The 23915-nt window shown below is 40.5% G+C and overlaps 1 protein-coding gene across 1 annotated transcript in view; it reads left to right on the top strand.

Moving 5' to 3' along the window:
• The first annotated feature begins 317 nt into the window (after positions 1-317).
• The window catches only part of ZMYM6 (zinc finger MYM-type containing 6), a 44753-nt gene continuing 21155 nt past the window's right edge, over positions 318-23915 (top strand). Inside the window, exons 1-10 of the mRNA XM_054721344.1 lie at positions 318-425; positions 6102-6183; positions 6925-7174; positions 10773-10947; positions 11044-11235; positions 13807-13954; positions 14409-14524; positions 15386-15658; positions 15824-15974; positions 17511-17683. Of these exons, the coding sequence (XP_054577319.1) occupies positions 333-425; positions 6102-6183; positions 6925-7174; positions 10773-10947; positions 11044-11235; positions 13807-13954; positions 14409-14524; positions 15386-15658; positions 15824-15974; positions 17511-17683 (1653 nt within the window). The 5' untranslated portion in view covers positions 318-332. The remainder of the gene's footprint in view (positions 426-6101; positions 6184-6924; positions 7175-10772; positions 10948-11043; positions 11236-13806; positions 13955-14408; positions 14525-15385; positions 15659-15823; positions 15975-17510; positions 17684-23915) is intronic.

Here is a 23915-nt window from a genome sequence, read left to right as displayed (position 1 = left end):
CTGTAACTTTCAAAATATAGAAGACCAGAGTGCTTGTCTTTAAAGATATTAGGGGGAAAAAAAGAACCAAAAAAAAGAAACAAACAAAAAATAAAGATATTAGGGAAGTGGGAGAATAGAGTTAGTCATGGCCCCAGAAAAGTTTGTTTTTCAAATGCTCAAATCTAAAGCCTTGCGCTCAACACAAAACTTTTAATATAAACATGGAAAAAAAAAAAGATTAACCTGAGTACCATTCCTTTGTGTTGTGTTTTAGGAGCCCAGCTATCTATTATTACCAAGAAGAAATATATTAGTTTAAACTGGAGAATTCCTTTATATAAATAATTAGGATGAAAGAACCTTTGGATGGTGTATGTGGCAAAGCAATGGCACCACAGCAGGGACTTCCGGACACAATTAAAGAGGAACCTGATAATGTTCAAGTAAGCATTTCATTTCACTTAAATTTTTTAATTCCTTTTTTTTTCTATCTGGTGAATTCAAAGTTTTAGTTAGGCAATTTCTAGCTTGTACATTAAAATGACCCAAACTGATTTTTTCTCCTCATTGGATGAGTAAATCAGTTTTTCTGCTCTTTGAATGAAAAAAGGTCTTGGTATCTATATGATGTTTCGTTTTGTAAAAAGGAAGTAGTATGTGTTACCATTTTTCCATGCTTGGAGTACCTTTTTAAAAAAATATATATTTTATTGATTTTTTACAGCGAGGAAGGGAGAGGGATAGAGAGTTAGAAACATCAATGAGAGAGAAACACCAATCAGCTGCCTCCTGCACACCCCCTACTGGGGATGTGCCCGCAACCAAGGTACATGGCCTTGACTGGAATTGAACCTGGGACCTTTCAGTCCGAAGGCCAACACTCTATCCACTGAACCAAACCGGTTAGGCCTCGAGTACCTTCTTTTATTTTTTATTTATTTTATTTTAAAATTTTCAGCCATCATCTACTGTTGGCTTGATAATCACTCTTTTTTTTTTTCTTTTAATATATTTTTTATTGATTTCAGAGAGGAAGGGAGAGGGAGAGGGAAACATTAATGATGAGAGAGAATCATTGATTGGCTGCCTCCTGCACGCCCCCCTACTGGGGACCGAGCCTTCAACTCAGGCTTGTGCCCTTAACTGGAATCAAACCCATGACCCTTCAGTCCGCAGGCTGACACTCTATCCACTGAGCCAAGCTGGCTAGGGCTGGAGTACCTTTTTTATTTTTATTATTTATTTATTTATTTAAAATATATTTTATTGATTTTTTACAGAGAGGAATAGAAAGTTAGAAATATCGATGAGAGAGAAACATCAATCAGCTGCCTCCTGCACACCCCCTACTGGGGATGTGCCCGTAACCAAGGTACATGCTTTTGACCGAATCGAACATGAGACCCCTTAGTCCGAAGGCTGACACTTTATCCACTGAGCCAAACTGGTTAGGGCTGGAGTACCTTTTTTTTTTTTAATTTGGAAATATTGGGGGCCAAGTGGGAGCCCAGCTCAAGGGGAAGGACTCCACACCGCTCTGGCCTTGCTATCCCTTTTATTAAGACAATGGGATACACCCATAGCCTTTAGGCAGGCAATTCCAATAACAGCCAATCAGCAAGGATTTCCATAAAACTAAAAGGTGGAAGTTGCTTCAGCTACCATTGTCTCAACTAAACAGTGGGTGGTTGGCTCTGACCTTTCAGAGCTTCAAGGTTGACCAGCCTTCCGGGTTCCTTGTCCACACCTCTCTGCTAGTGAAGACGATGGGCAGCTTCCAACATATCCCCTGTTTTCTTTTCTTAAAAAATCTTGCATCTGCAGACTAGAAATAAACATATAAGAACAAAAATGAGACAAGCAATAGTGGTTATGCTAAGAGGCAAATGAATCAGTCTGTAGTAAGTTTCTTTCTGGGCCAACAGTCCATTGAGTCCCAATTTCAGTGTCCAACAGTTTTGAGTCCCAATTTCAATGTCAACAGTTCCTTATGTGTACATGCCAGCAATGATATTTCAGTTCTGGATGGTGGACAAATGCTCAATGCATGTCCAACCTTCTCTGGTTTGGTTCTGGGAAACCTGCTGCGGTGCACAGCTGCTGACTGCTGTCATGGCAGTGCGTCTTCAGCGTCTTCCATCTCTGGACTGTTTCTCCTCTTGTCTTCCTGGCTGGAGCAATCTGGTCAGTTTCTCTTTGGGATCCTCTGTTGCAGGAATCCACATGGGCTTTTATTTCTGGATGGCAAAATAGGTTCCGCAAGGGTGTTAACGAAAAAAAACCATTGAAACCTGTAAAGAATTTTAGTGAGTTTATTTGAGCCAAAATGTCGACATATGCCGGGAAGCAGAACCTCAATGAATTGAGATAATGCTCCGAAGAAATGGTGTGTTACATCTGTATTTATACATTGCCATCAGAGGAGGGACATAAGTGGGCTACATGAAATTCATTGGTGACGGATTAAGGAGGTGGGATAAAGTCAAACGGTGGGAAACCCCTGGGATTGGATAAAAAGTAAAACGATGGACACATACTTAGGTGGGTACAGGAACAATTAACATGATAATGAAGGAATTTGAAGTATCTGTCCTGGCGCCCACCACATTTGGTTGTGCCCCAGGGGCTCCAGCAAAAGAAGGAAGTTACAAGTTACCCAGACATCTCACAGACATCTCACAGATATGTTATCTTAGAGGCAAAAAGGCAAATGGGCTCAGTAAAGAAGATCTAAGTTGACCTTTGTCAGGGAAGATATCGGACAAGGACATGACTACCCACTATTACCTGTTTGTAGTTAAATATTTAATTTTCAAACCATCCTTTGTGGTTATTTCAGGTCTCTGAGTTTGCAAGACTGCCACGTAGGCCTCCCCTGAGCTTGTCAGGTTAGCATGTGGCTCCTTTCCTTCACAAGGGCTTAATCAATTGACTTTAAGCTGACCATGTTTTTTCTGTGTCTGGAGTACCTTTTTTTAAAAAAAATTCTCTTGTATCTGACAGAAGTTTGCTTTTATTTATTCTCTCAATATTGTGGTCTATTCTATGCTAGGGGATCCAGGAAGTGATCAAAGTCACCTTAGACCCTTACCTCATAGAGCTTATAAGTCAGTAGAGGAGACAGACATTACACAAATAATTGCTCAAATAACATATATAATTGTAAACTATGACAAGTGCTCTGGAAGAAAAGCATAAAATAGGGAATCTGACCTAGATTTGGTTGGGGGCAGAGGCTGACTAGGAAAGGCTGCCCAGAGGGAAGGATTTGTGAGCTGAATTATGAAGAATGAACAGACTACGCAAAAGCATGGAGAGTGTTGCAGACAGAGGGATCTGCATATAGGAAAACCCTGAGTTGGAAAGATGCATGGTTCTTTTGAAGAACTACAAGACATTCCAGAAACGAGGTTTGACTATAGAGTAAAAGGAATGATCCCTCTCCCTCCCCCCACCGGTGTTGCTCAGTCGTTGAGCGGTGACCCATGAACCAGGAGGTCACAGTTTGATTCCTGGTCAGGGCACACACCTGGGTTGTGGGCTCAATACCCAGTAGGCCCAGGGGGTGTGCAGTGCAGTGATGACATTGTACTCTATAGATCTGATGACATTAGTCCCTTTAAAGACCATCTCGTGTGATAAAGCATAAACTTTTTAGTGTGACATCCAAACTATCCATTTTTAGGCCTTTGTTTCCCTCTTCAGTATCATTCATCCTCATTTTTCTAATCTCTGCTCCTGCAAACTGTTTGCATTTCACTCAAAGTATATTCTGTTGAGTTTTGTTTCCTTGATTGCACAGTTCATTTCTTCTGCCTGTGGTATCCTAAACTAGATAGCTTGGCAAAAATTTCTCTTCTTTTAAGACATAGTTTAACTGTCACTTAGGGGTGAAATTAATCTTTTTTTTTTTCTATTGCATAGTGCTTTTTATTTTCTTGTATTTTATTTTTTTGTTAGTCCTCACCAGAGGATATTTTTTTCCATTGACTTTTAGAGAGAGTGGAAGGGAGGGGGAAAGAGAGAGAGAAACATCCATGTGAGAGAGACATATTGTCGATGTGAGAGAGGTATACGCCCTTAACCGGAACCAAACCTGCAACCCTTCAGTCCATGGGCCAACGCTCTAACCACTGAGTGAAACTGGCTAGGGCTATTTTATTTTATTTTTTTAAATCCTCACCTGAGGATATGCTAATATACTAAGTGTCCGGTCGTCCTAATATGCTAGCCCTGGCTGGGGGGCATGCAGGAGGCAGCCAATCAATGATTCTCTCTCATCATTGATGTTTCTATCTCTCTTTCCCTCTCCTTTCCTCTCTGAAATCAATAAAAAATAAAAAAAAAATTTTAAAAAAGCGTAATATGCTAATGATATGCTAAGGCCACTCAACCGCTCAATATGATGTGCACTGGCTGGCTTGGCTCAGTGGATAGAGCATCAGCCTGAGGACTGAAGGGTCACAGGTTTGATTCCGGTCAAGGGCATATGCCTAGGTTGTGGGCTGGATCCCTAGTGGGGGGCATACAGGAGGCAGCCAATCAATGATTCTCTCTCATCATTGATGTTTCTATCTCTCTTTCCCTCTCCTTTCCTCTCTGAAATCAATAAAAAATAAAAAAAATTTAAAAAAGCATAATATGCTAATGATATGCTAAGGCCGCTCAACCGCTCGATATGACGTGCACTGACTACCAGGGGGCAGACGCTCTGACCGGTAGTTAGCTTGCTGCTGGAGTCCAGCTGATCAGGATTGAGCAAGATGGGCTGGATACGCCCTGGAGCCCTCCCGTGGTTCCTCCCTGGCTGGCCAATCTCCTGCATCCCTCCCCAGCCCGATCATGCACTGGTGGGGTCCCTCATCCTGGCCTGCACCCTCTCACAATCCGGGACCCTTCAATCGGGATGTTGGAGAACTGGTTTCAGCCCCATCCCGCAGGCCAGGCTGAGGGACATCACCGGTGCATGAATTTGTGCACCAGCCTCTAGTGAAAATAATAATGATAGCTAATATTTTTATCATGCTTAACTTTTGGCTAACTGTAAGGCATCATGCTACATACTTTGTTGGTATTAAATCATTTATCCTCCATAATGGGCTTACGGGTTAGATAATATATTATATAGATAAGAAAGTTGAAACTAAAGAAGATTAAATAACTTGTCTGAGCCAAGATCACATCTGTTTCTGTCTACTGTCATAACCCAGAGTCTCCTCTGTTGTGCTATGTTGACTGTGCTGGCCGTTGAGTGTATGGACGTGGAAAAACAAATATGGTCCCTGTTCATAGTGGACATGGTTCTTTCAGTTAAGTGTGTGTGTGTGTGTCTGTGTGTGTGTGCGCGCGCACAGGGGAGAGGGAACGGTGTTGGTTGGGCGTTGTCCAGTGCACTGAAAGGTTGCTGATTCCATTCCTGTTCAGGGCACATGCCCAGGTTGTGGGCTCGATCTCCGGTAGTGGGGTGTGTATGAGGCAGCTGATAGATGTTTCACTCTCACATTGATCTTTTTCTCCTTCCCTCTCCCTTCCTTTCTTTTTTTCTGAAAAAAGACAGTCTTTTACAAAGATAGGTATATGTATTTTTAAATGTTTGTTTCATGATTATACTTTATTTTTAAGCGTTTAAAAATATGTTAAGGGTATATCTGATTTGGACTGTGATGATTTTATGCATAACGAGCAGAAACTCTTGTGTCTTTTCTGCTAACAGATATGACAGCATGTAAATGTCTTGGCTAAAATTACTATAATTTTACCAACTCTAAATTATTCAGATTAATTTAATTTATTGTTCCCTTATAAACACAACCTAAGAGAAGAGTAGTGCTCAGCATGGAAAGCTGTATATTACTCCTGTATGTGAAGGTTACATTTGAAAAGTAGATATAACCATTATGAAAGATTTTCCAGTCCTGAAAGATCCTTTTTGTAAAGATTAACTCTATTTTAATAACTTGTAAATTTTGACTTTTGAGGTAGTTGTGAAGGTTGATTACAATTAGAATGTAGAAAAGATGAATATGACAGAATTAGGTTTTTCTTGTATTTCTAGTTTACTTAGATGCTAAAATTATATTCATTTTTCTCTCTCTCTTTTTTTTTTTTCCTCCTTTAAGGAGTATGGACATGCCCCAAAGCCAAAAACTCAAAGTGAATTGAAAATTAATGCTGTGTTTTCAATCAGTGGAATTCCTCTTGGTAAGCAACAGAACGGCAAAAGTTAATTATAATGAATATTTGTTATATTCTGACTAGTAGAATTTGGGGAAAGCACCTCATATAAGTTTTTTCTTCCTGTAGACAAAGCAATGCTTTCACACTGAGTAGCTGGTCTTGACCAGCATTAAAAATAATAATAATAATAAAAAAATATATATATGTGTGTGTGTATGTGTGTGTGTGTGTGTGTATATAATTGATTTCAGAGAGGAAGGGAGAGGGAGAGAGAGATGGAAACACTGATGATGAGAGATAATCATTGATTGGCTACCCCTTTCATGCCCCACACTGGGGATCGAGCTCAAACCCGGGCATATGCCCTGTCCAGGAATCAAACCATGACTTCCTGGTTCATGGGTCAGTGTCCAGCCACTGAGCCAAACCAGCCGGGCTTGACCAGCATTTTAAAAGTGGAATAGAATAAGATTACTAGTATATCAGATAATACATATAGTAAGGAAACATTATTTCATGAAACTACTATGTCAGTTATTAAATTATATTCACACCTGCACATACACATGTATGTACATGTGTGCTGGGTTAGAATGTAAAACGTGGTTTTTACTATGGGTCATGGTTTATAAAGCCTGAAATCCCCTGGAGTGCTTGCTGCCTCCATTTATATTGGAATTTAAGACTGAGAATTGTCCTAAAAATAGAGAATGTTATGTGTTTATATTGATACTAAAACTTCTTTTTGTTTTTTGTTTTTAATAGCCCAACAGTTGACCCCAGGCTTTCAGTTTCCTCTTGCATCAACTGGCCCAAATAGATTGCTTCCTTCAGTTCCAGCTATAGCTTTGCAGGCTGTTTGTTCTGGTTGTAAAAAAGTGCTTTGTAAGGGGCAAAATGCATATCATAAGACAGGATCTACTCAGCTCTTTTGCTCCACACGGTGCATCGCCAGATATTCTTCACCTGTCTGCCTACCACCTCCTCCCAAGAAGACCTGCACAAACTGCTCGAAGTATAAAATTTTTATTTACATCTTTGTACCTTTTTAGTGTGTATACTATAGGCTTGGTGCATGGATTCGTGCACCGGTAGGGTCCCTCAGCCTGGCCTGTGCCCTCTCGCAATCTGGGACCCCTTGGGGGATGTAGCAGTGCGTGAAGGGGCCGGGTGCCACGCTACTCCCGCTCACCTGGGCCTCCCTGCGCTGGCTGCCACTACCACTGCTCCGTAGCACTGCCAGGGAGGTGGGAGAGGCTCCCGCCACCACTGCTGCACTCGCCAACTGTGAGCGGCACTCCCACTGTGGGAGCTCACTGACCATCAGGGGGCAGCTCCTGCATTGAGCATCTGCTCCCTGGTGGTCAGTGCGCGTCATAGTGACTGGTCTTTCAGTCGACTGGTCATGAGAGTCGCCTAAGCTTTTATATATATAGATAGTTTATTTCAAACATGCTTTTGCTACTTTAAATCTCTTTAGCTCATTTTTGTGGAAATAACTTTTTAGCTATTGAGAATTTGCAGATTATAAAGTTTTTGTAACATTAAAGAAATGATTTGGTATTCAAAGTATTGCCTAAACCAGTTTTTTAATCTCTTTCAGTTTAAATTTTACTATGGAAAGAAATAACAAACAGTTTGTGGGAATTGTAGGATCATTCATATATCCTGTATTCAGACAACAGCCATTCAAAATTATTTATCTTGAATGTTATTGAAGTATAAGATAAAATAATAGCATTCACATTAAAATAGTATGTGAAAATTATTTAATTCATTAAAAGGTTAAAAACTCTCAGTGGCCACAAATGTAATGTGTTTATTTCTAAAAAAAATCCTAGTGAACTTTTGTTGGGGATCATTGTTGCTTCAAATAATGTATATATTCAGAAAGAGAAAGGAAAGTCACAAACTTTTTTAAAAAAAATATATATCTTATTGACTTTTTACAGAGAGGAAGGGAGAGGGAGAGAAAGTTAGAAACATCGATCAGAGAGAAACATCAATCAGCTGCCACCCCCCCCCTCCCAGGGATGTGCCCACAACCGAGGCACATGCCCTTAACCGGAATCGAATTTGGGACCTTTGAGTCTTCAGGCCGACACTCTATCCACTGAGCCAAACCAGTCAGGGCCAAAAAAACTTCCTCTACCTTAGTACCTTTGAAAAATTTGGCATATTTTGCCTATTTCTCTGGTAATATAATTCTAGGAATACAGTGTATTGTCAGTAGTCTCTAAGAGCAAGAAAAGTTAAGAGCTTGGTTTTAGATCATGGCTCTATTATTAACTGTACGACCTTGGGCTAGATATTTTCTTTCTTTTTTAAAAAAATTTAAATTCTTTATTGTTTAAGACATGAGTCTCCTTTTCCCCCCATTGATCTCTCCCCAGCCCCTCCCACCCTCCAGCACATGCCCTCACCCCCCTACTGTCTGTGTCCATAGGTTATACTCATATGCATGCATACAAGTCCTTTGGTTGACCTCTTACCCCTTCACCCCCCACTTCCCTCATAGGTTGGACAGTCTATTCGAACTTTTCTTTTTTAAAAAAAAATATTTTTATTGATTTCAGAGAGGAAGGGAGAGGAAGAGAGAGATAGAAACATAAATGATGAGAGAGAATCATTGATCGGCTGCCACCTGCATACCCCCTACTAGGGATTGAGCCTGCAACCTGGGCATGTGCCCTTGACCAAAATCGAACCTGGGACCCTTCAGTCTGCAGGCCGATGCTCTGTCCTTGGAGCCAAACTGGTTAGGGCTCACTGTTGTATTTTTAATGGTAGGTGAGTTTTAGAAAGTTAATCACATTGTTATTGTTGTTCTTTCTTTTTAAAAAATATATATTTTATTGATTTCAGAGAGGAAAGGAGAGGGAGAGAGATATAGAAACATCAATGATGAGAGAGAATCATCGAATGGCCGCCTCCTGCACACCCCACACTGGGGATCGAGCCCGCAACCTGGGCATGTGCCCTGACCGGGAATCGAACTGTGACCCTCTGGTTCATAGGTCAACGCTCAACCATTGAGCCATGCTGGCCGGGCTATTGTTGTTCTTTCATAATTTACCATGGAACAATTCTGTATAACAAAGGTGTACAGGATGTCTAAGGCAGAATAGTGGAATGATTAATTCCATGTACTGTAGAATCTGACTGCTGGGATTTGTATTCTGGCTTTATTGCTTCCCAGCTATGTGACTTTGGCATTTTTGATTTAGTTTCCTCATCTATCAAATGGCAATTATAATAATACTTACATTATAGAGTTTTTGCAACAATTAAATTGTATAATTTGAGTAAAGAATAATGTTGGCACATAGTTATTATTCAATACACATTATTATAGTATATAATATTATTGCCATTATTTTTTCACTTTGTGCCTGCTCTAGTGTTTCTGATTAATGACTATTTCCTTCAGTTTATATGCTTGTCAGAAGAATGGCAATATTTAGCCTCTGTTTTTACTGCCAGTGCTTATTGCAGATGAACTCATAATAGAACAACTCAGTTATTTGTGTTCTTTTATCTTATTCTTGGTTCTGTCCTCTGATACCAAGCCTTAGTAATCCTTTTGTCATCTGTTTCTTTGCTCTCTTTAGTTATAGCTAAACTTTATATATCATGCTAATATTTTTTAACATACTTTTTTTTGAGTTTTTTTTTTTTTTTTAGAGAGAGGAAGAGAGAGGATAGAGAGATAGAGACATTGATGAGTGAGAAACATCATCGACTGGCTGTCTCCTGCATGCCCCCTACTGGGGATTGAACCCGCAACCTGGCATGTGCCCTGACCGGGAATCGAACCAGTGGCCTCTCGGTTCGTGGGTTGATGCTCAACCACAGAGCAACACCAGTTGGGCCCTGGTAGTAATATTATCTTCAGTAGTTCACTGTTTCCAGAATCTTGCATTTAATTTAATTTTTTGTAAATGTATTTTTTAAAAATATATTTTATTGATTTTTAACAGAGAGGAAGAGAGAGGGATAGAGAGCCAGAAACATCAATGAGAGAGAAACATCGATCAGCTGCCTCCTGCACACCCCCCACTGGGGATGTGCCCGCAACCAAGGTACATGCCCTTGACCGGAATCGAACCTGGGACCCTTGAGTCCGCAAGCCGACGCTCTATCCACTGAGCCAAACCGGATTCGGCTGTAAATGTATTTTTTATCTCATTCGTGTTTTTACTCTTGGCAGCTATTGGCTAGTAAGAAGACAAATGTTTCATAGACTGGAGTTGTTTCATTGGCTCCAGTGGAAGAAACTTAGTTGGAGCTGTAAGCCTCATTATTTTTGTCATGGCAATCTGCCTGGATATATTTTAAATATAATTCTCTTTTACACATCTATAAATTTGGTATTATGAACTCCATTTTATACATGAGGAAATTAAGATAGTAATTGTCTTATTCATTGTTACTTAGCTGATAGTACCAGAACTAATCATTAAACCCAGGTTTTCAGATGCCTTATGCAGGGTCAGCCATTTTCTACTATATAATAGCTATCCTTAGTAAATGTAGTTATTTTAGCTCACAAAGGGGAAGAAATTACAATTTTGAAGAACACATTTCATTTTGCCTTTGTTATTTATTTTTAGAGACATTTTAAATCCAAAGAATGTGATCACAGCCCGATTTGGAAATTCCTCTCCTAGCAAAGATTTCTGCAGCCAATCATGCCTTTCTTCTTATGAACTAAAGAAAAAACCTGTTGTTACCATATATAACAATAGCATTTCAACTAAGTGCAGTATGTGTCAGAAGAATGCTGATGTAAGTTACATTTTACCTTTATTGGGATTCTGCTCAAAGATCATAGATTTTTAACTGGCTCTTATTTTGTATGCATATGTGTTTTTTTTCTCCTAGATTCGATTTGAAGTTAAATATCAAAATGTGGTACATGGTCTTTGTAGTGATGCTTGTTTTTCAAAATTTCATTCTACCAACAACCTCACTATGAAATGTTGTGAGAACTGTGGGAGCTATTGCTATAGTAGTTCTGGTTCTTCCCAGTCCCAGAAGGTTTTTACTTCAACAAGTGTCACAGCATATAAGCAGGTATGAATATCATTCTCTTGCATATAGTTGGGCTCTCCCCTCCTGAGATGGCTGTGCAGGGATGAAGTGCACAAGAAAATAGTGAGCTCTTGCTCTGGCCAGTGTGGCACAGTTGGTTGGGCATTGTCTTTGTGCATCATGAGGTTGCTGGTTTGATTCTCTGTCATGGCGCATGCCCAGGTTATAGGCTCAATCCCCAGTAGGGGGTGTGCAGGAAGCAGTGGATCAGTGTTATGCTCTCACATAGATGTTTCTCCCTTTTCCCTTCCTCTCTAAAAATCAGTAAATTATTCTTTAAAAGAAATATTTTTATTGATTTCAGAGAAGGGGAGAGAAACATCAATGAGAGAGAATCATTGATTGGCTACCTCCTGCACACCCCCCACTGGGGATTGAGCCTGCAACACAGGTATGTGCCCCTGATTGGAATCAAACCCGGGACCCTTTGGTCTGCAGGCTGACGCTCTGTCCACTGAGACAAACCAGCTAGGGCTTCTTCTTTTTTTTTTTAAAGAATGAAGATTTAACAACAAAAAACAAAACAAAAAAGAAAATATATATTTTAATGTGTTTTGGAATGAATTATAATTCTTTTGGCAACATTGCCTTATTAGAATACTTTAGCTGATTTTATATTTTTGAATACATTCATTTGGTTACTAAGTATATCAATTTGTGTCAATTTAATTCTTGCTGAATGACGTGGGGTCTTTAAAAAGTTCCATTTTTACAAAAGGATGTTAAGTAATAATTAAAACATTTTTTAGTTAGCAAGTTTGATTTCTATTTAATTCCTCTAAGCAGTTGGTAATGGACATTCATCCTGTGAAAAGTATTACTTTTCTAGGAATTTAAGCTTTTGGCAATCTGGTTACTACTGTCACAGGAATAGAATCCATTTTATTTATATACTAGAGGCCTGGTGCATGAAATTCATGCATTGGAGTGGGGGTCCCCTTAGCCCGACCTGCGCCCTCTCGCAGTCCAGGACCCCTCATTCCTTACTGCCTGCCTGCTTGCTGCTCCTTAGCACTGCTGCAGAGGCAGGAGAGGCTCCCGCCACCACCACCACTGCACTCGCCAGCCATGAGCCTGGCTTCTGGCTGAGCGGTACTTCCCCTGTGGGAGTGCACTGACCATCAGGGGGCAGCTCCTGCGTTGAGCGTCTGCCCTCTGGTGGTCAGTCTGCATCATAGTGACTGGTTGTTCCACCAGTCATTCCGCTGTTCGGTCGATTTGCATATTAGGGTTTTATTATATAGGATATATGGTCCCCAAATCAGTTTCATCCTTACTTTTGTTACTGGTATTGTACTCTGTCTACTGCATAAATGATGTTCTTCTTTTAATTTGAAACTTCACAATTTTTACATTCTTAACCATTTACTTCCCCACATAATTTTTTACTGAGAGACCTTATATTGTGTCAGTGACAGTAGTAGTGGTTAGGAGCCTGGGTTTTGGAGTCAGTGAAATAAGTTTAATCTCTTACTTTTCTGTTTATTAAGTTAATCTAATTAAAGATAATTTAAACTTTTTGTTAATATTTTAAAGTATCTCACTATGTTGTTTAAAGAATTCTATAATGCAGTGTATAAAAATTGCTTAGCATGGATTCTGATTCTTCAATAAGTAATACTATTGGTAGCTTACATAAATGGTAGCCATTAATATTATTATTGTTTCTTTTTTTAAAAATATTTTATTTATTTATTTATTTATTTTTTTTTTACAGAGAGGAAGGGAGAGGGATAGAGAGTTAGAAACATCGATGAGAGACTAACATCGATCAGTTGCCTCCTGCACACTCCCTACTGGGGATGTGCCCGCAACCAAGGTACATGCCCTTGACAGGAATTGAACCTGGGACCCTCAGTCTGCAGGCCGACACTCTATCCACTGAGTCAAACCAGTTAGGGCTATTTCTTTAAACGTAGATAAACTTTCGGGCAAAGTTTATTATGAAACTTAGCTTGAAAACAAGCAGTGCTGCAGAATGACCTAATATACATTAAACATCATTTCTGCCCTAGCTGGTTTGGCTCAATGGATATGGCCTGCGGACTGAAGGGTCCCAGGTTCGATATCAGACAAGGGCACATGCCCGGGTTGTGGGCTTGATCCCCAATGGGATCAACTAGTTAAGTAACCTTAAATGTGGTAGATTCTCTCCTAGATTGATGTCTAAGTCTGCATTGAAGATGAGCCTTTGGTACATGCATTACCTGGTCTTCTCTGATCATTTGTGATGAGAAAAGTATGTTATGACTATCTAATTCATTACTTTTAATATGTTTTGTTGTTGCTAACCTATCTGAGTAGTTATTAATTTTCTTCAATTTACGTTTTATTATTATCTGAAAAAACTTACTTTTCCCACATCCCAACTTTCAGAGAAGTCTATGCTTGGTGTGGCCTCACTGTCACGCTCAAATATTTCAACCAAAGGCAGTGGTTATAGGTAGCTTTTCTTTTTCTTAAACAGTATGTATATATGTACTGTATACTTAGGTGTGTGAATGTTATTTCTTATTTCTTTCCTTTTTTTTTTTGAATGTTATTTCTTAGCAGAATTCAGCCCAGACACCATATGCCTTGGGGAAATCATTGAGGCCCTCAGCTGAAATGATTGAAACTACCAATGACTCAGGAAAAACAGAGCTTTTCTGCTCTATTAATTGCTTATCTGCTTACAGAGTTAAGACAGTTACTTCTTCAGGTAATGTTTAAATTTGATAAATTTATAGATTTACTAGTAGTAACTATTGAAAAAGAATGTAACTGCTTTTCTTTCATTTTGTTGGAAACTAAATTTGCCTATATGGTTAAATAAAGGGGCAATATTGGTTTAGTTTTAAAGAACTATTTTTAAATGAACATAGTTTTTCTATAGATTTCCTTGGTTGAAGTGTGTGTGTGTGTGTGTGTGTGTGTGTGTGTGTGTGTGTGTAGTTTCATGTGTGAAAAGAAAAAAAAACCCCACGTAAGTTCCAAGTTAGTTTTTGTGTAAGTGGAACTTAATTGAGGAAGTTTTAGTTAGCTTGACAGGTTATTATAAAGTTTCTTGATTTTTATTTTGTATATTATTATTTGTGTTTTTATTCTAATACATTTTTTGGATTATTTGTTCATCTGTGTAACTTATTCATTGTTTTTATTTTTTTGTTACCAAGGTGTCCAGGTTTTGTGTCATAGTTGTAAAACCTCGGCAACCCCTCAGTATCACCTAGCTATGTCCAATGGAAGTATATACAGCTTCTGCAGCTCCAGTTGTGTTGTGGCTTTCCAGGTATGAGCTAAGATCGTATTTTACCCCTGCAGTTCTATTAGGCATTGATCTATGGCAAAATGTTAACTGCTGAAGGTCCATATTTATAAAAGATTAAATTTCAGTTAGAAAAAAATTCTGTTCAACTATGGAAGCTAGGATGTGGTTTTGGATACATGATAAGGTGATGTGTTCATGTATTTCTTCCTCTCATCCTGGGCCAGCTGCATAACGACTCCTGGCATGAACTTGTGAGCCTTCACTTGTCACATTTTGTCTTCACTCTCAGAGAAAGTAGAGTTTAGAGATCCTGCAGGGTGGGAAGATGCCTGATGCAATAGCCCTGGCATTAGAAAGAAGACATCACTGGTGGCCACTGTGCTTTTCTTTCTTTCTTTTCTTTTTTTTTTTTTTTTTAATGTTTTTATTGATTTCAGAGAGGAAGGGAGAGGGAGAGAGAGAGAAACATCAATGATGATAGACAATCATTGGTCAGCTGCCTCCTGCACACCCCCTACTGGGGATCAAGCCTGCAACCCAGGCATGTGCCCTGACCAGGAATCGAACCGTGACCTCCTGGTTCGTAGGTCAATGCTCAACCATTAAGTCATGCCAATCTGGCATCACTGTGCTCTTAATAGCCATCAGAGGCTGGTTGGTGATGAGAGGCCTGCTTTAATTTATTAGAGTCGTATATACTAGAGGTCTTGGTCTGGAAAGCATGTGTTTCTCAGTTCTTCTATTCTGGAAGTATGCCATTTAAACTCTTTCTGTGTACTACTTTATAAATTTAAAGAAATTTATTAAAATGAGAAAATGAAAATTACCAAGTTTTGTTACTTCTTAATTGTTAAAGTCTTTGCCTGATTTGTGTTCATTCAGGATGTATTTGACAAGCCAAAAGGGACAAACTCTTCAGCAGTGCCCCTGTCTCAGGGCCAAATATGCCCGTCTTCTGGGTCAACAGTGTCAGCAAGAGGAGGTAACAGCACCTCTGCGGTTCCCCCCAGCACCATCAGTGGCTCTGCCGCAGCCAGTCTCCCTTCTCTTGCTGCACAATTCCAGCAAATTGCTTCAATCCAAGCAGTTGTTAAACTCAAGTGTCAGAACTGTAACCATCTGTTTGCCAAAAAACCAGAACTTCTTTTCTACAAGGTAAAGAGAGATCATAAGAGAGATTGAATTTAAACTTATCCAAGAAACATTTTTATCTCTTCATCTGTGAATTCATTTAATTTGCTTTGAAATGAGAAGGAAAAATATTTCTTAAAGATAAAGCAACTGCTTAATTAGGTCTTATTGACTGTTCTTTCTTTACAGGGTAAAATGTTTCTGTTTTGTGGCAAGACGTGCTCTGAGGACTACAAAAAGAAAAATAAAGTTATAGCAATGTGTGACTACTGTAAACTACAGAAAATTGTAAAGGAGACTGTACGATTTTCAGGGGTTGATAAGCCATTCTGTAGTGAAGGTAAAGGGAAAAGTTCAGTTTTATCCACAGATCATGTGGTTGTGGTGAAGTATTCATTATGGGCTGGGCTATTCATCCACAATCAACTTTCAATTAATTTTTGTTTTATCAGGTATGATTTGAAGCTTTTTAATTGAATTTATATTTAACTCGTTTAAAAATCTTTTTATTTTTTTCTGTTCTGCTTGTTCATTTTGATTTTTAGTTTCAATTGTTGATAGATATGTATTTATTGCCATTTTATTGTTCATATTTTTTATCTTTTTCCCCCTTCTTTTTCTTCAAGAAGACCCTTTAACATTTTTTTTCTTAATGTATATATTTTTTATTGATTTCAGAGAGGAAGGGAGAGGGAGAGAGAGATAGAAACATCAATGGTGAGAGAGAATCATTGATCGGCTGCCTCCTGCATGCGCCACACTGGGGACCAAGCCCGCAACCCGGCATGTGCCCTTGACTGGAATCGAACTTAGGTCCCTTCAGTCCGCAGGCCGACGCTCTATCTACTGAGCCAAACCAGCTATGGCTAACATTTCATATAATACTGGTTTGGTGGTGATAAACTCCTTTAGCTTTTTCTTTTTTTCTAAGGTTTATTTTTAAAAATATATTTTTATTGATTTCAGAGAGGAAGGGAGAGGGAGCGAGAGATAGAAATATCAATGATGAGAGAGGATCATTGATCATTTGCCTGCTGCACACCGCACACTGGGGATCGAGCCCACAACCTGGGCATGTGCCCTGACCGGGAAGCAAACCATGACCTCCTGGTTCATAGGTTGATGCTCAACCGCTGAGCTAGACTGGCCGGCCAAACTCCTTTAGCTTTTTCTTGTCTGGGAAGCTCTTTATTTGTCCTTTGATTCTAAGTGATAACTTCGCTGGGTAAAGTATTCTTGGTTATAGGTCCTTGCTTTTCATCACTTTGAATATTTTTTGCCACTCCCTTGTGGCCTGCAAAGTTTCTGTTGAGAAATCAGCTGACAAAAGTCTATCTTTTTATCTATCTATCTATCTATCTATCTATCTATCTATCTCTATCTACCTACCTATCTACTTATTTATATTTTTTCTGTATTGTTGAAAGTATTACAGATGTCCCCTTTCCTTGTCCCCCCCCAATAATCCCCACGCCCACAAAAGTCTCTCTTTTAAAATGTTACCATAACCTCGGCAAAGAAAAACTTCTGAAATGTAATTAGATCAGTGGTATTAGATCTTTTCATAAGTTTAGCTATGACTTCAGAGATCTTTCCTTGCACCCATTTGTGAAGCAGGTACTTAAGCAATTATGGCTTCTTGGCTTAAGAAACTGATGTTTCTGAATATAGATAGCCTTATATTTAGAGTGTATGTAAAAGGTGATATAAGTTTGTTTTATGAATATAGAGATTATCCTTTAACCTAGAGGCAAATAATTGTGTCCAGTATTTAGAAATTAACAATGTGGGCATCTAAGACTGTAGAAACTCACTTTACTTCCTTCAAGTTAATGTAAATTTGATGTTTCTTCCTTTCATCCTTTCTGGTTCTCAGTTTGCAAATACCTCTCTGCGCGTGACTTTGGAGAACGATGGGGAAACTACTGTAGGATGTGCAGTTATTGCTCCCAGACATCCCCTAATTTGGTAGAAAACAGATTGGAGGGCAAGTTAGAAGAGTTTTGTTGTGAAGAATGCATGTCAAAATTTACAGTTCTGTTTTATCAGGTAATTATACCTCTTTGGCTTCCTGAAATTCATAAAAATTATTTTCTGTTTAAATATGTTCAGATTATATGAATAAAGTTTTGTGTTTAGAACTGGGTAAAATAAACTATGGGCTCCTAAAGCAAAATTTAATTGATTATAAACTTGAAATCTTTGGGGTAAAGAGTACAGAATTTCTGGAGACTTTGTTATTATTTGAGGATATGTTCCTTTTATTTTTTTTTTTTTTTATTTTAAAAAAATATATATTTTTTTAAATATATTTTATTGATTTTTTACAGAGAGGAAGAGAGAGGGATAGAGAGTTAGAAACATCGATGAGAGAGAAACATCGATCAGCTGCCTCCTGCACACCCCCTACTGAGGATGTGCCCACAACCAAGATACATGCCCTTGAACGGAATCGAACCTGGGACCCTTGAGTCCCCAGGCCGATGCTCTATCCACTGAGCCAAACCGGTTTCGGCGAGGATATGTTCCTTTTAAATTTTGCTTTCTTATAAGGCACATTGACCTTGTTATAACTGAGTTAGAACTTTACGTAGGTAAGTTATCTTATGCCTTTCTCATACAGAAAGTTCCTCTGAGAAATTTGAAGTCAGGCCTTGTTCTCATTTCATAGATCAAATGACTGTGACTGACCTCCTTACCCACTTCCTTTTAAAAAAATTACTTTTTTTGTAAGGTTAACAATGAAAGCTGGAATTAATTGAACCACTAATACATGTCCAGTGCTTCATAAGTGTTCATTTAATCCTCACCAGAATCCCAAGAGGTAGGTATGTTATTGCCAGTGTATAAATAAGGAAAAGAAGTAACATGTCCTTAAAGAATCGGGTAGATGACAGACAGCACCTATACCACTCAAGTGAAATCACCTGTTTTCTTGTTTCCCGAGCCCTCAAAATATAATTTTATTGAGGGGAAGTATGTCTTTTTCATAATTATATGCCCAGGACCTATCTCAGTGCTCAAGACAAAGGATACCTCATTAGATATTAAATGATTCAAAGTCTTCATGACTCCAAAGTCCATATTCTTCCTACTGCAATACGTTGCCTCTTAATCTCTTAAAAATAGAATCTATCTTTAGATTTTTCATTGCTAATTTTGAAAACAGATGAACTTTTATATTCTCTCAATTGAGGGTATCTATATGAAATAAGAATACATGTTTTTAACCACAATATATATATTTTATTTTATTTATTTTTATAATATTTTTTTACTGATTTCAGAGAAGAAGTGACAGGGAGGGAGAGATAGAAACATCAATGATGAGAGAGAATCATTGATCAACTGCCTCCTGCATGCTCCACACTGAAGATAGAGCCAGCAACTTGGGCATGTGCCCTGACCAGGAATCGAAACATTACGTCCTGGTTCATAGGTCGATGCTCAACTGCTGAGCCACGCCAGCTGGGCTATTTTTTTTTTTTTTTTAAAATGAATCTTTATTGTTCAGATTATTACAGTTGTTCTCTTTTTTCCCCCCATAGCTCCCCTCCACCCGGTTCCCACCCCACCCTCTGCCCTTACCCGCCCTCTCCCCCGCCCTCCCCCGCACTGTCCTCATCCACAGGTGTACAATTTTTGTCCAGTCTCTTCCCGCACCCCCCACACTCCTTTCCCCCCGAGAATTGTCAGTTCACTCCCTTTCTATGCCCCTGATTCTATTATATTCACCAGTTTATTCTGTTCATCAGATTTTTTATTCACTTGATTTTTAGATTCACTTGTTGATAGATATGTATTTGTTGTTCATAATTTTTTTCTTTACCTTTTTCTTCATCTTCCTCTCCTTAAAGAATACCTTTCAGCATTTCCTATAATACTGGTTTGGTGGTGAACTCCTTTAGCTTTTTCTTATCTGTGAAGCTCTTTGTCTGACCTTCAATTCTGAATGATAGCTTTGCTGGGTAAAGTAGCCTTGGTTGTAGGTTCTTGCTATTCATCACTTTGAATATTTCTTGCCACTCCCTTCTGGCCTGCATAGTTTCTGTTGAGAAATCAGCTGACAATTGTATGGGTACTCCCTTGTAGGTAACTAACTGTTTTTCTCTTGCTGCTTTTAATATTCTCTCTTTGTCTTTTGTTCTTGGCATTTTAATTATGATGTGTCTTGGTGTGGTCCTCTTTGGATTCCTTTTGTTTGGGGTTCTGTGTGCTTCCTGGACTTGTAAGTCTATTTCTTTCATCAGGTGGGGGAAGTTTTCGTTCATTATTTCTTCAAATAGGTTTTCAATATCTTGCTCTCTCTCTTCTTCTGGCACCCCCATAATTCTGATGTTGGTATGCTTGAAGTTGTCCCAGAGGCTCCTTACACTATCTTCATATTTTTTGGATTCTTTTTGCTTTTTGCTTTTCTGGTTGGGTGTTTTTTGCTTCTTCATATTTCAAATCTTTGACTTGATTCTTATGATCCTCTAGTCTGCTGTTGGATCTCTGTTATATTATTTTTAATTTTAGTCAGTATGCTTAATTTCTAGTTGGTCCTTTTTCATATCCTCGAGGGTCTCACTAAATTTATTGGTGGTTTCTAGAAAATTCTTGAAAAACCTTATAACCGTGGTTTTGAATTCTATATCCAGTAGTTTGCTTTCCTCCATTTCTGTCATTTGTGACCTGTTTCTTTGTCTCTGCATTTTGGCTGCTTCCCTGTGTTGATAGAGTGGCTTTGTGTGCTAGGTGTCCTATAGGGCCCAGTGGCTCAGCCTCCCCAGTCACCTGAGGTGGACACTCTTGGTGCATCCCTTTGTGTGCTGTGTGCACAGTCTTGTTTTAGTTAAGCCTTGTTTGTTGTTGGTATCAGTGGGAGGAATTGCCCTCCAGGCCATTTGGCTGTGAGAATCAGTTGTGTCTACAATGGGAGAACTTCTGTGCTGGAGACACCCTTATGGGGCAAGACTCACTTCAGTGGGGCTTTGGTGCTCAATGAGTCTGCCCCCTGAGTGTGTCCCTTATGGATCTGAGGAGTTGTAATCTGGATAGTCCCACTCTGACCACTGGGTACACGGGCTCTTGGATCTCTAAGGAGGTGCTAATTTAGCCTCTGCCTGAGGCCACCCAGCAGGAGCTATGGAGAGATCTGCAGATTCTTCTTCTTTGTTTGGGGTTTGGAGGTGCCCAGATGAGGCCCAGCTCTACACTTTACTTCCCCACCTCCTCTGAGTCTCAGTGTGCTTTTCTCTTTCCTTCTAGTTGTTGAATTTCCACTCATCCAGCCTTCCTGTGGTTCTGGATGATGTCCATTTTGTCTTTTAGTTGTAGTTTTGAAGTGGTTGTACAAGGCAGCAATTTCAGGTGTTTACCTATGCCATCTTGGTTTTTCCAGCTGGGCTATTTTTAATTTTATTTTTACATTAAATATTATTTTGTATTAGTTTCTGATGTATAGCATAGTGGTTAGACAATCATATACTTTAGAAAAGTGTTCCCTGATATCTCAAGTATCCACTGGGCACCATACCTAGTTATTACAATACTAGAAGCCCAGAGTGTGAAATCGCGTGGCCCCACCCACCCGCGTGTGCCTCGCTGTACTTGCAGACCCCCCCCACCTGCGTGTGCCCCGCCCACCTGCCCGCCACCTGTTGTGCTCGCAGCCCCGCCCACCCGCATGTGCCCTGCCTGCCACGCCACTGCCACAGGACCCCAGACCCGCTGTGCCGCTGCCGCGAGACCCCAAAGTCCCTCCCACTGCTGCCTTGGGACCTCAGACCCGTCACGCTGCCCCCACGAGACCCAGAGTCCCTCCCGCTGCTACCGCCACTGTGGGACCCATCAATGCACCTCCTGGTGACCAGTTGTTTGGTTGTTTCGGCGTTCCGGCCACGGGCTTTTTATAATATAGATTATTAATTCTATTCCCTATGCTGTACTTTACATACTCATGACTATTTTGTAACTACCATTTTGTACTTCTTAATCCCTTTGCCTTTTTTACTCTTTCCCTCAATTCCCCTCCCCTCTGGCTACCATCAATCTGTTCTATCTATGCATCAGTTTGTTCTATCAATTTTGTTTATTCTGTTCTCTAAATTCCACATATAAGTGAAATCATATGGTATTTGTCTTTCTCTGACTGACTTATTTGACTTAGCATAATATTCTCTAGGTCCATCCATGCTGTCACAAATGGTAAGATTTTGTTCTTTTTATGGCTGAGTAATACTGTTCTGTTGTCTATATGTACTATAGCTTTTTTATCCAGTTGTCTATTGATGGGTACTTGGGTTGCTTTCATATCTTGGCTATTGTAAATAATGCTGCAATGAAGATAGGGGTGCACATATTCTTTTGAATTAGTATTTTGGTTTCTTTGGATAAATGCCCAGAAGTGGAATCTCTGGGTCATAAGGCAGTTCCGTTTTTAATTTTTTGAGGAACCTCTATATTGTTTGCCATAGTGGGAGCACAGGTCTGCATTTCCACCAACAGTGCACAAGGGTTCCCTTTTCTCCACATCCTCACCAATACTTGTTATTTTTTTAATTTATTGATGATAGCCATTCTGACATGTTTAGGGAGATACTTCATTGTGGTTTTTAAAAAATATTTTTTAATTGATTTTAGAGAGGGAGAGAGAAATGGAAAACATCAGTGATGAGAGAGAATCACCAATTGGCTGCCTCCCACATGCCCCCTACTGGGGATCAAGCCCACAACCCCAGCATGTGCCCTGACGGGGAATCGAACTATAACCTCCTGGTTCATAGGTTGACAACCACTGAGCCATGCTGACCGGGCCTCATTGTGGTTGTAATTTGCATTTCTTTGATGATGAGTAACATTGACATCTTATATAGAGGCCTGGTGCACGAAATTTGTGCACTTGGGTGGGGGGAGTCCCTCGGCCCAGATTGCAAGAGGACACAGGCCAGGCTGAGGGACCCCACCGGTGCATGATCAGGACTGGGAGAGACGTGGGAGGTTGGCCAGCCAGGGAGGGACTGTGGGAGGGCTCCAGGGCATGTCCGGCCTGTCTCACTCAGTCCCGATTGGCCAGATCCCAGCAGCAAGCTAACCTACCAGTCGGAGTGTGTGCCCCCTGGTTGTCAGTGCACGTCATAGTGACTGGTTGACCGGTCGACTGTCTGCCCCCTGGTGGTCAGTGCACATCATAGCGAGGCTGAGCAGCCTTAGCATATTCATTAGCATATTACGCTTTGATTGGTTGAACGGCCGACCAGATGACCAGACACTTAGCATATTAGGCTTTTATTATATAGGACTAGGGGCCCAGTGCAGGAATTCATGTACCTTGAAAGGAATGGTGGGCTGTGAGGCTGCGGTGGGCACAGGGGCGGGTCTTGGCCCATCCTCTGCGTCCCCACCCAGCCACTCCTCCACGGCACCCGGTCCCCTGTCAACTGGCAGCCCCGCTCCCGCTGCTCCCACGTGCTAATGGTGTTGGCCCTGCTTGCACCTGCTGATGGCACGGAGTGAATGGGACCGGTGCCAGCAGCTGGTGCGATTGGTGGTTCTGGCGCCAGCAGCGGGTGTGAGAGATAGCTGCCGGCCCCGATCGCTCCTCAGGGGTAGGGGGAGGTGGAGAAGCTCTCAGGGGCGATCGGGGCTGGCAGCCGCCACTCGCACTTATGGTGCCGAGTGATTGGGGCTGGCACTGGGGCCGGCAGTGGGTGCAAGCAGAGGCTCCTGTGCCAGTAGTGGGTGCAAGCACCAGGCGGGACTGTGGCACGCAGGAGCAAAGCATTTTCAGTAACCACCAGAGGCTCACCCCAATGACAGTGACCAGCTCCCTGCCCTGGTCTGGCACCCCCACTCACCTGCTCCACCATCCCACTGCGACCGATGCCCACCATGTTCTGTGCTCTGCTGCCTGCTGCCAATGCACACCATGTTCCATGTGCACTCCCTGGAGGTCAGTGCAAGTCATAGCTACTGGTTGTTCGGTTGTTTGGTTGTTCCACCATTCAGTCGATTTGCATATTAGTGTTTTATATATATAGATAGGCCATCTGTATGTCCTCTTTGGAGAAGTGTCTACTTAGGTCCCCTGCCCATATTTTAATTGGATTGTTTTTTTGGTGTTGAGTTTGAGTTGTTTTTTTAAAAAATATATTTTATTGATTTCAGAGAGGAAGGGAAAGAGAGAGATAGGAACATCAATGATGAGAGAGAATCATTGATTGGTTGCCTCCTGCTCGCTCTCTACTGGGGATTGAGCCCGCAACCTGGGCAGGTGCCGTTGATCAGAATTGAACCCGGG

This window comes from Eptesicus fuscus, chromosome 9 (assembly GCF_027574615.1).
Source record: "Eptesicus fuscus isolate TK198812 chromosome 9, DD_ASM_mEF_20220401, whole genome shotgun sequence".
NCBI classification, from domain to species: Eukaryota; Metazoa; Chordata; class Mammalia; order Chiroptera; family Vespertilionidae; genus Eptesicus; species Eptesicus fuscus.
The sequence above is the reverse complement of the archived record's forward strand: the minus strand, read 5'-3'. Positions and strand labels throughout refer to the sequence as shown.